The sequence below is a fragment of the Grampus griseus genome, assembly GCF_964374135.1.
Source record: "Grampus griseus genome assembly, chromosome: 13".
Taxonomy (NCBI): Eukaryota; Metazoa; Chordata; class Mammalia; order Artiodactyla; family Delphinidae; genus Grampus; species Grampus griseus.
Genome location: NC_139007.1, coordinates 10,073,836 through 10,090,764, shown reverse-complemented (window position 1 = coordinate 10,090,764; position 16,929 = coordinate 10,073,836). Strand labels below are relative to the sequence as shown.

The following is a 16,929-nucleotide window of genomic DNA, read 5'->3' as shown; positions in this document are numbered from 1 at the left end:
TTACAAAAGGAATCTTATAGCTATACCCTAAATGCTAGTTGTTAGAAAACTAGTGTGTTTTTATCTGTATTTTAGAGTGTGATTTAACAAGGACAGCACATTTATTGTAATATATAATAATATAATATGATATACACCTGTCTGCTCCTCTAGGGTAGCCATTCAGGAAAAATTTATACTTAACTAAAGTAAGATTTGTTTCACTTAATTGAGCACAATAGCAAGTCAGAAATAAAAGTCTATCATAATTTAATTTATAATAAATTATGTATCATAATTTAATACATAATTTATCATAAATTCTCAAGCCACGGGGACAAAATATTTGCCTTTTGGTGGGAATAAAAGAAGAACATGAAAACATTAGGAAAATTAAAATATATACAGTCTTTTCTTTAGCATTGTTAATGGCTTCATAGTCACTTTATTTGTTTAAGAACATAAAATATTTCATGTAAGACTTTTCTTGCCCACTGAGTTATTATTACTGATATTTTCAATTTTTATATATAGTAAACCAGACAGTACTTAAACATTTACTCACTCACATTTCCTTTTTTTTTTTGGCTGCATTGGGTCTTTGTTGCTGCTCACAGGCTTTCTCTAGTTGCAGCGAGTGGGGGCTACTCTTTGTTGTGGTGCACAGGCTTCCCATTGCAGTGGCTTCTCTTGCTGCGGAGCACGGGCTCTAGGCGCACGGGCTCCGTAGTTGTGGCTCACGGGCTTAGTTGCTCCGCAGCATGTGGGATCTTCCTGGACCAGGGCTCAAACCCATGTGCCCTGCATTGGCAGGCGGATTCTTAACCACTGTGCCACCAAGGAAGTCCCGCATTTCTTTTTAAGTTTTACAATTTGCTACAAAGATCTCTATAAACTGCTGAATTTTAAGAAATATGGCATCGCTTGGTCTTTGCCAAAGGTTGACAAAAATCTGGAAGAAATCACCAGTGTAATAAAGAAAATGACTTTGAGATCTCAGTGTTCTCTGAGATGTTAATCAAATGAATCACCCACTCTTTCTCACTAAGGAACAGATTAAAAGACTTAAATGCATTGTAAATGGGTCTTGCCACGTAAAACTTGATATATCTTATATATACAATGGAATATTACTTGGCCATAAAAAAGAATAAAATTTTGCCATTTGCTGCAACATGGATGGACCTGGAGGGTATTATGCTTAGTGAAATAAGTCAGACAGAGAAAGACAAATACTATGTCTTTTTATTTATATGTGGAATCTAAAAAATAAAACAAATGAACAAATATTAAACAGAAACAGGCTCATAGATACAGAGAACAAACTAGTGCTTACCAGAGGGAGAGGGGTCGGGGCAGAGGCAAGATAGGTGAAGGGGATTAAGAGGTACAAACTATCAGCTAAAATAAGTAAGTTACAAGGATGTAATGCACAGCACAGGAATGTAGTCAACATTTTATAATAACTTTGTATGGAGCATAAGCTATAAATATACTGAATTACTCTTTTGTACACCTGAAACTAATATAATATTGTAAGTCAACTATACTTCAATTTTTTAAAAAACTTGATATGTTTTCTCACATTTTTTCAGCATTGATGATTAATTTGCTTCTTCTAAAACTTCATTTTTATCATTCTTTTTGTGGACTTATGAAACCTTTTAGTTTATTTAGTTTTTTTTAAAGCTAGCTTAATATATGCCTAAATCTGTCCATTATCCAAACCTAAGGTTAATTTGTTTTTCCATATGCTTCAGAAATTGGAATAGTCAGAAGCAAGAGGAATTAGGGGAATTAGGTTTCATAGAACTCCAAACTGCATTCTTAAACCAGATGACACTGTAGTTGAAAATGTCATAAAATACTGTGTTACATGAAGCTCCACTTTTAAATCTTGGATCCAAGAAATGTTCGGCATCTGCTGTACTTCATTCATTCCTTAAACTTCCTTGAAAGCTTACTGTGTTCTAGGTTCTTTGTCAGGTACTGAGGACTAAAAAATTAATCAAAGAGAGGGAGTGAACAAGACATGGTTCCTGTGGGACCTGTGATCTCCAGAGGGAGACAGACATGGATGAACAGAATTTCAATATAATACAGGCTGAACAGTGCTGTGCTACAGGTTACACAGTACATCTTTGGTACAGAGAAGGCAGGGGTCTTCAGCCAGCCTAGGAACAGATAGGAAAAGTTCTGGTGTTGATGGTCTCTGGCCAAAGACTGTCAGCAACATACCTGTAGTTGAACAAAGGGGTTTCTTTCTTTCTTCCTTTTTTTTTTTTTTTTTCTTTTTAAGTGTGGAACGCTTCGTGAATTTGCCTGTCATCCTTGTGCAGGGGCCGTGCTAATCTTCTCTGTATTGTTCCAGTTTTAGTACATGTGCTGCCAGTGTGAACACGGCGTTTCTTGTTTTGCTGCAGTGAAGAAGAAAGCACACCATGAGGAACCACAGAGCATCCCAGCGAGAGAGCAGAGGGCAGCTTGTTATAGCTTAGACTTGTGTTAGGAAGCAGTAGTGACTCACATTAGCCGGGAGAGGAAGGTTTTGCACCTTTGTGTGGTTCATACCTTCTTGTTTTGTTGTTGTTGTTGTTGTTTTGTTTTTGGGGGGTGTTTTTTTTTTTTTTGACCACACTGAGCGGCATGCTGGATCTTAGTTCCCTGACCACGGATCGAAACTATGCCCCCTGCATTGGGAGCCCAGAGTCTTAACCACTGGACCTCCAGGGAAGTCCTCATAGATTTTGTTTTTGTCTGTGCTCAGAGGTGATTAAGGAGTGGCCTATTTGTCTCATTCCATCATTCTCTTTTTTTTTTTGCGGTACGCGGGCCTCTCACTGTTGTGGCCTCTCCTGTTGCGAGCACAGGCTCCGGATGCGCAGGCTCAGCAGCCATGGCTCACGGGCCCAGGCGCTCCGTGGCATGTGGGATCTTCCCAGACCGGGGCACAAACCCGTGTGCCCTGCATCAGCAGGCGGACTCGCAACCACTGCGCCACCAGGGAAGCCCCATCGTTCTTATAGAGTGACTTTGTTCACAGTCAATGGAGCACACTGTGGCCCAGTTGTTAGAAGCAGGCCAGCTCAGGTGACAGCAGCCAGAGGCTGCTTGTTTCTTTCTTACTGGTAAAGGCTGTATCTGCACAATCTTGAAAGAGAAGTTGGAGTTAACCAGGCAAATTGGGAGAGTGAGAGATGTGCGGGCATCCCAGGCCAAGGATGTGGTATAAGCAGAGACAGAGGAGAGAGAGTCGTACCTGCCAGGATAGTGCCAGGAGTCAGCTATTGCTGCAGGTAAAAGGCAAAGGCAGATAGTGGCAGGAGATCGTAGGGCGTGGGCAGAAGCCTGATCATGGAGCGTCCGGTACACCCCGCTGAAGAGCTTAGACTTTATCCTTTAGGCACTGCGATGCCATGAACTGTTTGTAAGCTTGAGGTGACAGAGTGAAGTTTGAGTTTTATAAAGCTTACACTAACAGCTGTGTGGAGAGAAGGTCTGAGCCAGACAAGCAGGGGCTCCAGTTACAATGCTCTCTCAGTTATCCAGCTAAGAAAAGCCTGTACTTATAGGCAGAAATGTGATTTCATTCTTGCAATAAGTAGATTCTACATTTATGACAGCATGGATAGTTCTAATTCTGATTCAGAAATGTTACAAGAGAAGAATAAAATCTTCAAGGCACTCTGCAGGTAAACTCAGAAGGCCAGCTCATGACTAGCTCATGGATAGACTGCCTATAGTAAGTAACTAGTGAGTGTTTTAAGATCATCAACTACTGCTCTGTGTTGAAGATGTCCCTTTTTTTTTTCAGATGTAGAAGGAAGGATTTATTATTACTTGCAATGAGTAAGGAGAACACGGGGGATTTTCCCCAAAGCAATGCCTCTCTCTCTTTTTTTTTTAAATTGAAGTATAGTTGATGTATAGTATTATGTAAGTTACAGGTATACAATATAATGATTCACAATTTTTAAAGATTATGCTCCATTTATAGTTATTATAAAATATTGGCTATATTCCCCATGTTGTACAATATATCCTTGTAGCCTATTTTATACCTAATAGTTTGTACCTCTTTATCCCCTACCCTTATGATGCCCCTCCCCCCTTCCCTCTCCCCACTGATAATCATTAGTTTTTTCTCTATATCTGTGAGTCTGCTTCTTTTTTGTTATCTTCACTAGTTTGTTGTATTTTTTTTAGATTCCACAATTAATGATATCATACAGTATTTGTCTTCCTCTGTCTGACTTATTTCACTTAGCATAATGCCCTCCAAGTCCATCCATGGTGCTACAAATGGCAAAATTTCATTCTTTTTTACAGCTGAATAGTATTCCATTGTGTATGTTTACCATATCTTCTTTATCCATTCCTCTGTTGATGGACATTTAGGTTGCTTCCATGTCTTGGCTATTGTAAACAGTGCTCCAATGAACATTGGGGTGCATGTATCCTTTCGGACCATGTTTTTCTCCAGATATATGCCCAGGAGTGGGATTGCTGGATCATATGGTAATTCCATTTTTAGTTTTTTAAGGAACCTCCATACTGTTCTCCATAGTGGCTGCACCAATTTACATTCCCAACAACAGTGCAAGAGGGTTCTCATCTCTCCACACCTTGTCCAGCATTTATTGCTTGTGGATTTTTTGATGATAGCCATTTTGACTGGTGTGAGGTGTATCTCATTGTAGTTTTTTTAAATATTTATTATTTATTTGGCTGCACTGGGTCTTAGTTGCAGCATGTGAGGTCTTCGTTGCTGCACGCAGGACTTTCATGCGGGATCTTCATTGCGGTGTGCAGCATCTTTAGTTGTGGCATGAAGGATCTTTAGTTGCAGCATGCAGGATCTTTTTTTTTTTTTTTTAGTTGCAGCATGCAGAATATTTAGCTGCGACATACGGGATCTTTTAGTTGTGGCATGCAGACTCTTATTTGCGGTATGTGAGATCTAGTTCCCTGACCAGGGATCAAACCCAGGCCCCCTGCGTTGGGAGCATGGAGTCTTACCTGCTGGACCACCAGGGAAGTCCCCTCATTGTAGTTTTGATTTGCATTTCTCTAATATTTAGCAATGTTGAACATCTTTTCATGTGCCTCTTGGCCATCTGTATGTCTTCTTTGGAGAAGTGTCTATTTAGGTCTTCTTTCCATTTTTTATTGGATTGTTTGTTTTTTTGATGTTGAGTTGTATGAGCTGTGTATATATGTTGGATATTAACCCCTTATCAGTCATATCATTTGCAAATATATTCTCTCATTCAGTAGGTTGTCTTTTCGTTTTGTTGATGGTTTACTTTGCTGTGCAAAAGCTTTTAAGTTTCATTAGGTCCCATTTGTTTATTTTTGCTTTTATTTACTTGGCTTTAGAAAACAGATCCAAGAAAATATTGCTACAATTTATGTCAGAGGGTGTTCTGCCTATGTTTTCCTCTAGGAATTTTATGGTATCCAGTCTTACGTTTAGGTCTTTAATCCATTTTTAGTTATTATTTTTGTGTCTGGTGTTACAGAATGTTATAATTTTTTCTTTTACATGTAGCTGTCCAGTTTTCCCAGCATCGCTTATTGAAGAGACTGTCTTTTCTCCATTGTGTATTCTTGCCCCCATTGTTTTAGATTAATTGACCATAAGTGCCTGGATTTATTTCTGGGCTTTCTATTCGGTTCCATTAATCTATGTGTCTGTTTTTGTGCCAGTACCATACTGGTTTGATTACTATAGCTTTATAATATAGTCTGAAGTCAGGAGCACATTCCTCCAGCTCTGTTCTTCTTTCTCAAGATTGTTTTGGATATTTGAGGTCTTTTACGTTTCCGTACAAATTTTAAAATTATTTGTTCTGGTTCTGTGCAAAAAAAGCCATTGGTATTCTGATAGGGAGTGCATTGAATCTGTAGATTGCCTTGGGTAGTATGGTCATTGTAACAATATTAATTCTTCCGATCCAAGAACACATTATATGAAGGTCTCTTTTTAAAAAAATTTTTAAGACATTACCACTTTACCCATTGAAGTTTTCTTTTCTCAAGAGATCTCGTATTGGTTTTTTTCTTTTCTTAAGTCTTTTTTTAAAAACATTTATTTATTTATTTATTTGGCTGAGCCGGGTCTTAGTTGCAGCATGCAGGATCTTCGATCTTCGTTGCAGCATGCAGGTTCTTTAGTTGCAGCATGTGGACTCTTAGTTGTGGCATGTGGGAGTAGATCTGCTTTTGGTTTTTTTCTTTTCTTTACTTAAGTCTTTTTTTTTTAATATTTATTTATTTGGCCGTGCTGGGTCTTAGTTGCAGCACGCAGGATCTTCAGTCTTCATTGCAACATGCAGGTTCTTTAATTGCAGCATGTGGACTCTTAGTTGCGGCATGTGGGATCTAGTTCCCTGACCAGGGATCAAATGCAGGCCCCCTGCATTGGGAGCATGGAGTCTTAGACACTGGACCACCAGGGAAGTCCCTTTACTTAAGTCTTGAGAACAGCATGTTTTATAACTGTTTTGCTTCTCTTTTATACCTTTTAGAAAGAGTGTACAATTTTGCAGCCTTAAGCAAATGAGGGCTCTGGCTTGAATATTTAGTTGACCTAACTTAAGAACATGTATTGCATGCAGCTTTTTCTCAACCAATTTGCTTTTATTTGCATTTGACAGGAAGACATTTTTTTTGTGAAGTTACGCATAGAAGATACTCAAATGTTGTTGAATATCCTTACCCTTCCTTTATAGTCTAGAAGAATTTGCTCATCTGACAACAAATACATTTTTGTTTTGTCCTTTTCTGCTTCAACTTGTATGAAGAAAAAGCTGTATGGGCTATTATTGCTAATTTAATGATGCATTCTCTATACAAGATCCAAGACCTCATTGATTGTTCCTTCAGAAATTCCCTTACTCAAATATCTAAAGAAAATTTGCTCCCAGCCAAGAGGGGCTAGAGCTGGTTCACAGGCTACTTCAGGGTTCACAGCTGGGAGCAAGATCTGTATGTCTTTTACATAACACACAGGCATGCGTGACTCCTGCCAGGTCTCTTGACATGTTTCTAGATCCCTCTGCCCCCAGAAAGGCACTTTTGCCCGTGGATGGATGCCAAATTGTTGCCGGGGGTGGAGGACAATGGATACCAGTAGGAGACATATTATTTGGCCATCTTGCTGACGTCACTCTCCACATATAGCTGGTTATGGTTGAGTGATTCTCCAGAAACATCAGATTATCAAAAATTCAATTGATATACTGCAAAAATATTCCAGTATGGCCCAGTTTGCTTCAGTTTTGCTTCATTTGTACAAGCAAGATTACGCCTAAATACTGGTGAAGAGCTACAAAAGCTATTATCAGAGCTTCTAAAACATCACCATCAGTAAGTGTAAATACATGCAGCATGAGTCTTAAAATTGTTACGTATTTCACATTAAAGTTTATATTTCCAGGAGGGGGGAATACATTATTCAGAATATATTTAGTTTTCAGAGATCAGATACATTTAAGCTCGTATCTTTCAACACAGAAGTGTGATTTCGTTTCCTTTGTGAGTTTCACAGCCATGTAAAAAGAGCTATATTCCAAATTCCTTTAAACTCTAAAATCTCTAGACTGGTTTTTTCCTTCCTCTTTGTCCTAAGATTTTCAAGCAAGGGGTGGCAGAGGGCAGGGGGGAGGTTGCAGAATTCTTTAATTACTACAGCAGAGGATCCCAAAGTTTGCTACACTTTGAAATCACCTGGGGATCTTTAAAAAATACAGCCACCTACCTCCTACACACCTCCCAACCTGATTTAATTGGTCTCAGTGTAATATTGGCCCTGGAGTGTTTTAAGCTCCCCCGGTGATTCTAATGTGCAGCAAAGTTTGGGAACCACTGCTGTGTAGAATCACCAGGGAAGCTTTTTAAAATATCTGCCTTGCTCTAGAGCCCGCGAGCCACAACTACTGAAGCCTCCACGCCTAGAGCCCGTGCTCCGCAAGAGAAGCCACCGCAATGAGAAGCCCGCGCACCGCAACAAAGAGTAGCCCCTGCTCACCGCAACTAGAGAAAGCCCGCGCGCAGCAACGAAAACCCAGTGCAGCCAAAACTAAATAAGCAACAAATAAATAAATAAAAGAAAAATGAATCCCTTACTGATAAATAAATAAATAAATAAATAAATAAATAAATAAATAAATAAATAAATAAAATATATGCCTTGGCCCTCCACTCGGAAGTTTGGCTTTGGCTTTGATTCAGCAGGTCTGGGGTAGAACACAGCCATCTGTAATTTTGAAGTGTCAAAGGTGATTCTGAAGTGTAGCTGGAATCGAGAACCACTGCTATGTAAGAATAAATGTCCCCTCTCCTTCTCTGCTCCCACCTCCCCTACATCTTTGACATAGTGGAGAGCACAAGAGCATATCTACCAAGTCACAACAAAAGTCCCTAGAAAAAGGCCACAAGAAGGTTAATACTGGTTCTTCCTCTTTTTTTTTTTTTTTGTTTTTTTTTGGTTCTTCCTCTTTTTGAAATAATAGTGAACCCTGGAGGTAGAAACATAGATTGCTCTAGCTTTTGAGGAAGACACAGCAGAGCCTCAGGATATAGGAAATGTAAGGAACTGATTTCCCAGGCCAGTGGTCTTCAGGCTTTACTTAATCATGCATCAATAAAGCAATGGGGACAGGGGCTTAACAACCTGAATATATGCATGTTTTTACAGTTATCTACATGCACTGCTGTACGTATGGACGTTATAAAACTTACATAAAGATAGGCTCTTTAAAGGGTGAGTAAGGTGAAATAAACAGTATGTACATCAGTTTTGAATTTTAATTGGAGAAACCTTTTTATCACTTAAAATTAGTAATGATATGTTGTTTAATGGGACCAGTGTGTTTGAATACGGTGTATTTTTTAAAATAAATTTATTTATTTATTTATTTATTGGCTGCATTGGGTCTTTGTTGCTGTGCACAGGCTTTCTCTAGTTGCAGCGAGCAGGGGCTACTCTTTGTTGTGGTGCGCAGGCTTCTCATTGCGGCGGCTTCTCTTGTTGCGGAGCACAGGCTCCAGACGCGCAGGCTCAGTAGTTGTGGCGCACGGGCTTAGTTGCTCCACGGCATGTGGGATCTTCCCAGGCCAGGGCTTGAACCCATGTCCCCTGCACTGGCAGGTGGATTCTTAATCACTGCACCACCAGGGAAGTCCCAATACGGTGTATTTGATGAGCCTGCCATTATTTCGCTTGGTGAAAGGACTCAAGAGGAAAAGTGTCAATTCTACTATTTTCTTGGTGTTCACTCGTGCTTACATTATTAGACTTCTGTTTACTTTCTCCTTAAGAATCTTTTGAAGACATTGTTTGATTTTGTAGATTTGTTTTAATTAAAACTGGCTAATAAAATCCATACATCCATTTTAAAAGGCAGATGTAAACTGTAACATGCTGTAATATTACACCGAGGGCAGACCAACAAGTAAGGATGCCATTAACCCCTTTTCATTGGGGAGATCATACAACATGTGATGGTCTGACATATTCCAGGGCCAACCTGTTTGTTAAATATTAATAGAGTTTAATTTCTCTTTGTACAATAAAAGTGAGTATAGATAGAAGATCTGTTATGTCTTTCCACACCATGGTGTATTATCTTGCTACCGCTGGGGTGCTTACATCCTGCTTTGAAGACGGTTACTCCAGATGGCTACATAAAAACCACCTATTGCACAGTTCTTATAGATCATTGTAAATGAATGAAGATTGGAGAATGAAATATGAATTCTAATAGGACTTCTAATCTCTTTCCTTTGCCCTTATGTCAGCCTCTGAATTTGATTATTAAACTGTCCTCTGTTTTTTAGGTGGAGAAAGTAATATTGCAGGTGACTTCTGACATTCGTAAGGAGTATTTAGTTTGACATTTTAGCTCTAAGATTACATTTCTGTTTTTTCTTCAGATCTGAATCATGGAGTTTCTATTGCTGTTTAATACTTTAATAGAGTTGTTTAAAACTCTGGGATTTAGTAATCAAGGTTGATAACGTATTCTAGATGGAATTTTAGCTGATCGGATACAGATCTAAACATAGCATGAACATAGCTGTAGCTTATCCTAATTATGCCTGTTTTTTTTTTTTTTTTTCTTTTTCAGCTCTCTTCACAGAAGTCAGTGCCATGGGTACCTATGCTGAAATCACTAGCACTTTGGGCTATTGTAGTTGCACATTTTTCTTACAACTGGACTTTTTATACTTTATTGACCTTATTGCCTACTTATATGAAGGAGGTCCTAAGGTTCAATATTCAAGAGGTAAGAAAACATAAGTATCTGCTTCTTATAGAGAGTGTACAGAATTTGTTTTTATCTATGTGAGACTCAGTTATTTTGCATCTTCCATTTTACTCTGATATACTAAATCCTAGAGACTGCTCTTTTTAGCCTTGCTTGTTCCTTTCCTCTGTGTGTGTTAACTCTTGATTCAGAGTATCTTGGCTGGTATGCCCTTTAACTGTGAAGGTCTTACTAGTCCCCAGGAACATGCCAGGATCTCAGATGATAAATGCAGGTGGTACCATATTCCCTTGGGATGGTAGCCCGACTCTGCTGGGAGCCAAGAGGGGTGTTGGGAGACACAAGGTTCTTGTACAGAAGTCACTCTGCAGTGTTATCCAGGTGTTGGCAGAGCTATAGTTGCAAAGCTGTGTGAGACAGACCCCCCACTAAAACTGCCAGTTCCTTCTGAACTCATCAAACTGAGGCAATTCCTATTATCTCTATGTTGACGGAATTTGTCTTTAAAGAGATTGAAGAAAAACCTAAAGAGAAAGAGGCACAGTTTGTAAGTAAATTTGGTCGTGTTTTTGCCTTCAAGATGAAGGATAAATCAAAGATGTGAAGGTTAGCAGCTAAAATGATAAAACTCTTAAAAGTGTCCATCTTTGTGACTTTGGGCTGGGCAACAGTTTCTTACATATGACACCAAAAGCACACAATGACCAAAGGAAAATATAGATAAATTGGGCTTCATCAAAATTGAAAACTTTTGTGCCGCAAAGGACACTATCGAGAATAAAAACCCACTGAATGGGAGAAAATATTTGCAAATCATATATCTGATAAATATATAAAGAATTTATACAACTCAATAATAGAAGGATAAATAACCCAATTTTTTAAATGGGCAAAGGATTTGAATAGACATTTCTCCAAAGATATGCAAGTGACCAATAAGCCCAGGTAATGATGCTCAACATTATTACTCAATGGTTTGCACAGCAAAGGAAACCATAAACAGGATGAAAAGACAACCCTCAGAATGGGAGAAAATATTTGCAAACGAAGCAACTGACAAAGGATTAATCTCCAAAATATACAAGCAGCTCATGCAGCTCAATATCAAAAAAACAAGCAAGGGTCTTCCCTGGTGGCGTAGTGGTTAAGAATCTTCCTGCTAATGCAGGGGACACGGGTTTGAGCCCTGGTCCAGAAAGATCCCACGTGCCGCGGAACAACTAAGCCTGTGTGCCACAACTACTGAGTCTGCACGCTAGAGCCCGCAAGCCAAAACTACTGAGCCCGCATGCCACAACTACTGAAGCCCGTGTGCCTAGAGCCCGTGCTCCACAATAAGAGAAGCCACTTCAATGGGAAGCCCATGCACCACAACAAAGAGTAGCCCCTGCTTGCCACAGCTAGAGAAAGCCTGTGCACAGCAACAAAGACCCAACACAGCCAAAACTAATAAATTAATTAATTTTAAAAAAAAATAAGCAACAAAATCCAAAAATGGGCAGAAGACCTAAATAGACATTTTTCCAAAGAAGATATACAGATTGCCAACAAACACATGAAAGGATGCTCAACATCACTAATCATTAGAGAAATACAAGTCAAAACTACAATGAGGTACCACCTCACACCGGTCAGAATGGCCATCATCAAAAAATCTACAAACAATAAATGCTGGAGAGGGTGTGGAGAAAAGGGAACCCTCTTGCACTGTTGGTGGGAATGTAAATTGATACAGCCACTATGGAGAACAGTATGGAGGTTCTTAAAAAACTAAAAATGGAATTACCATATGATCCAGCAATCCCACTACTGGGCATATACCAGAGAAAACCATAATTCAAAAAGAGTCATGTACCACAATGTTCATTGCAACACTGCTTATGACAGCCAGGACATGGAAGCAACCTAAGTGTCCATCGACAGATGCATGGATAAAGAAGATGTGTCACATATATACAATGGAATATTACTCAGCCATAAAAAGAAACAAAACTGAGTTATTTGTAGTGAGGTGGATGGACCTAGTGACTGTCATACAGAGTGAAGTAAGTCAGAAAGAGAGAAACAAATACCGTGTGCTAACACATATATATGGAATCTAAAAAAAAAAAAGGTTCTGATGAACCTAGGGGAAGTACAGGAATAAAGACACAGACGTAGAGAATGGTCTTGAGGACACAGGGAGGAGGAAAGGTAAGCTGGGAGGACGAAGTGAGAGAGTAGCATTGACTATGCTGGTATATACACTACCAAATGTAAAATAGATAGCTAGTGGGAGCCGCACTGCACAGGGAGATCAGCTCGGTGCTTTGTGACCACCTAGAGGGGTGGGATAGGGAGGGTGGGAGGGAGATGCAAGAGGGAGGGGATATGGGGATATATGTATACACATAGCTGATTCACTTTGTTATACAGTAGAAACTAACACACCATTGTAAAGCAATTATACTCCAATAAAGATGTCAAAAAATAAAATTTATTTGCCAAAACTATATATATATATATATATATATATATATATATATATATATACACAGAAATGGAACACAAAACCATAATGAGATACCACTTCACACCTATTAGAATCAGAAAACCAATAACAAGTGTTGGTGAGGATGTAGAGGAAACAGAACCCTCACACATTGCTGGTGGGGATGTCACTGTTATGGAAAACAGTTTGGCAATTCCTCAGAAAGTTAAACATAAAGTTATTATTATGACCCAGAAATTCCATTCCTGGGTCTATACCCAAGAGAACTGAAAACATCTGTGCACACAAAAACATGTACATGTACACAAAAGTTCATAACATTATTCGTAATGATGAAAACGTGGAAACCACCCGAATATGTATCAGCTGGTGAATAGATAAACAAAATATGGTATATTCCACAGTGGACTGTTACGCAGCCACAGAGTGGAAGCCCTGGAAGTAAAGCAGAAGCCTGGGTGGTGAATGTGATGATAGCAAGGCTGACTGCACAACTGCATTGGTTACAAGGACTTAGAGCTGTCAACAGTGTTAAAGTGAACTGTTCCGTCACCTCACTTCCAAGGCATACTGAAAACACTGGCCACATGGACCAAACCTTAAACGTGACCCAAACAGCTAAGCTGTGAAGAACTCCTCTAGTGACTTTTGAAAAAAGAGATCCATTATACTTGAAATATATCCACCAATTGCATTGACAGAAGTTAAACTGAAATAAGGCTTTGCCAATAGCGTGGGACGGATTTGTTGCAAGCAACCTTGCTTTTCCTAAGCTCTCTGTTAACAGAGCCTGTCTCCTACTGTAGTGACAAATTGCATGCAAGTTTAAAGATCATTCCACTGATGCTTCTATTTGCAATTTTCCCAGGAGAACTATAGAAAGAATGAAATATCAATAGCTTACTGGTAATTAGTATATGTACTTAATTGCCTTCATTTATTTATTTTTTATTTTTATTTTTTTTTTGCGGTACGCGGGCCTCTCACTGTTGTGGCCTCTCCCGTTGCGGAGCACAGGTTCCGGACGCGCAGGCTCAGCAGCCATGGCTTATGGGCCCAGCCGCTCCGCGGCATGTGGGATCTTCCCAGACCGGGGCACGAACCCGTGTCCCCTGCATCTGCAGGCGGACTCTCAACCACTGCGCCACCAGGGAAGCCCACGTTTGTTTTTTTTTAACTGCATCTTGATTTTGCATACTTTAATTTCGGAACAAAATAAACAAAAAAAAACACAATACACAACCTTCAAACCCCATGTCAAATGTGGAAAGGGATAGGACTTGAGACCCTTGTATCCTGCCTTAGACAGAAGGACAAAAATAAAACCACTAGACGTCAGCAGAGGGAGCCAGGTGGGCCAGGGCCACTGGGGCTGCCGCTGGGGGAGCCATGGGGACACTCTACGGAGGGAACAAAGTCTGCAGATAGCGCTGTCACTTCATCCTCATCAGTGCCCCTGCCCAGCTCGATCATGCAGTAGAAGCGGTTGGAGCAGGTCTGGGGATCCTCAAGCGAGAAGCCGGAAGAGAGCAGTATAGTTTCGAGCAGCACCTAGACGGTGCTCACTTTAGAATAATTCATTAAGCTATACATTTGACTTATGTGCTTTTCTCTATCTGAATTTTATTTTATAATAAAAATTATTTTTAAAGTAAATAACTAAATGAAAACTGTCCTGTGGGGGAAAATCCATAGGCTAATAGGAGGACGTCTTCTCTCACTGAAGCTACAGCCCAAGTCCCAAAATAACATTCAAGATTACCCTGAGCATACTGCACTATGGGAGCTCTGGTTCCCTCTGAGACAGGCTCTCTGGGACTGCATTGAACTGAATCCCATAATCCTTAGAAAAATCAGACTTATTTGCTGTATTATATAAAAATTAACAGAATACTGCTATGAATCTCCTTTGCTTTCATATGGTGGTGGATGTGTGTGTGTGTATATGTTGTTTTGGTTCTTCCTCCCTCCATAATTAATTCCGGATCTTCTTATTCCTTCCAGAATGGGTTTTTATCTGCAGTCCCTTATTTAGGCTGCTGGTTATGTATGATCCTGTCTGGTCAGGCCGCTGACAATTTAAGGGCAAAATGGAATTTTTCAACTCTATGTGTTCGAAGAGTTTTTAGCCTTATAGGTAAGTAAAAATGAATCAGGTTTGGTTTTGGTTTACAATTATTTACTGTGTTTACAAGGCAAGGCAAAATAAAAATGATAATAGTAGTCATTTGTTCACATATTAAAACAATATATTTTAATGCATGTAGTGCACGTCTATACAAGATGGTTCTTTTTGAATGATGCATTATGAAGATTAAGATTTATAATATCCTATTATATCTACCATACTCTTGTAACTATAAAAAAAGGTATGCTTTGCTGAATATCTTCCCCAGAATTTTTTTTTAATTTATTTATTTATTATTGGCTGTGTTGGGTCTTTGTTGCTGCGCGCGGGCTTTCTCTAGTTGCAGTAAGCGGGGGCTACTCTTTGTTGTGGTGCACGGGCTTCTCATTGCGGTGGCTTCTCTTGTTGCGGAGCACGGGTTCTAGGTGCGCGGGCTTCAGTAGTTATGGCCCACGGGCTCTAGAGCGCAGGCTCAGTAGTTGTAGCGCACGGGCTTAGTTGCTCCGCGGCATGTGGGATCTTCCCGGACCAGGGCTCGAACCCGTGTCCCTTGCCTTGGCAGGCAGATTCTTATCCATTGCGCCACCAGGGAAGTCCATCTTCCCCAGAATTTTAAAAATCACTTTGTTTTCAACTCTAAGTTTGCAATGAAAATAAGATTTTTAAGTCTCCATCCCTTTTCTATTTTAAATTTCAATCAAAAATGTATACTAACATTATTATATCAAATGAGGAGCTATAAATCAAAGCTGTAACTCAAAGGAAGCTTAAATAATCATGTGTTTCAGAGTCTGATTTCAGAAATGTGAATTTTAGAACTATGTAGGACAGGGACTTCCCTGGCAGTCCAGTGGCTTCCACTGCAGGGGGCACGGGTTTGATCCCTGGTCTGGCAACTAAGATCCCACATGCCATGTGGCGTGGCCAGGAAATAAATTTTTAAAAAAACAAAAAAACCCATGTAGGACAATTATTCGAGTAAGTAGAGACCCTCAAAGTCACTGATGACTGTACTTCCATAATTACATTGTAAAGGGACCCTATTCAATGTAATTCTGAAAACACCTTCTGAGCACCTGCAGCTACAATGTGCTGTCCAGTCCCACTGCTTACTGACCTCGACTCTGGAGAAATTTTTCCACATCTACAAGTGAAATAAATCCCTTTAGATTTAATTCGATTTTTTCTTTTTTGGCTTTCTGTGGACCTGCTCTGTCTAGTACAGTAGCCACTAGCCATATGTGGCTGTTTAAATGTAATTGAAATTTAAAAATAAGTTCCTTGGTTGCAGTATATACAAATACAACATTTCCATCATCACAGAGAGTTGTTGGATGGCACTGCTATTGACACAGAGAGAAAACAGCAGCCCACTCGTTAGGTCCCTTCCTGTATTACTTGTATTTTATGCTTAACTGCCTGTAATAAACTCCACGTATCGTTTTCAGTTGTCAAAACCTAGATGGAGTGTTTTTCTAACTTTATCCAGCAAAGTTTATTATTTAGTTTATCTTCTTTGGTTATGTGAACTTTGAATCACATTCTGTATCAACTATTGCTTCTCTCTAGAACCATATTCTTCAGTCATTCTCTTGTTCTTTTCTTAAACATTGTAGAACTTTGAGTGCTGGTCACACGTAGATTTAATAACATTGCATAGTGAGATTTTTGTTTTTTATGTTTTATAATAGTTGCATTAATCCTATATGTTTTCCAGCAAATTTTTTTTTCATGAAACTGTAATTTAAACTGAGTCTTCTAGGCAATATACTGTTTCTACAGTAGATGGCAGTAATATCAAATCTCAGATTTATGCTATATTAAAGAGCAAGCAAATATTAATGCTGGGGCTTCCTTTTTTTCTTTTTATAATTTTTTCACTCCAGGAATGATTGGACCTGCAGTATTCCTGGTAGCCGCTGGATTTATAGGTTGTGATTATTCTTTGGCTGTTGCGTTCCTAACCATATCCACAACACTGGGAGGCTTTTGCTCCTCTGGATTTAGCATCAACCATCTGGACATTGCTCCTTCGTGAGTACTGATATATAAAGATT

General features: G+C 39.4%; 1 protein-coding gene across 2 annotated transcripts in view; it reads left to right on the top strand.

Annotated features, from left to right (window-relative positions):
- Window positions 1-16,929, top strand: part of SLC17A5 (solute carrier family 17 member 5) — a 59,113-nt gene that overhangs the window by 21,944 nt on the left and 20,240 nt on the right. For both annotated transcript variants that reach the window (XM_082669370.1, XM_082669369.1), the window contains exons 7-9: window positions 10,113-10,271; window positions 14,749-14,881; window positions 16,759-16,906. In XM_082669370.1, the coding sequence (XP_082525496.1) occupies window positions 10,113-10,271; window positions 14,749-14,881; window positions 16,759-16,906 (440 nt within the window). The remainder of the gene's footprint in view (window positions 1-10,112; window positions 10,272-14,748; window positions 14,882-16,758; window positions 16,907-16,929) is intronic.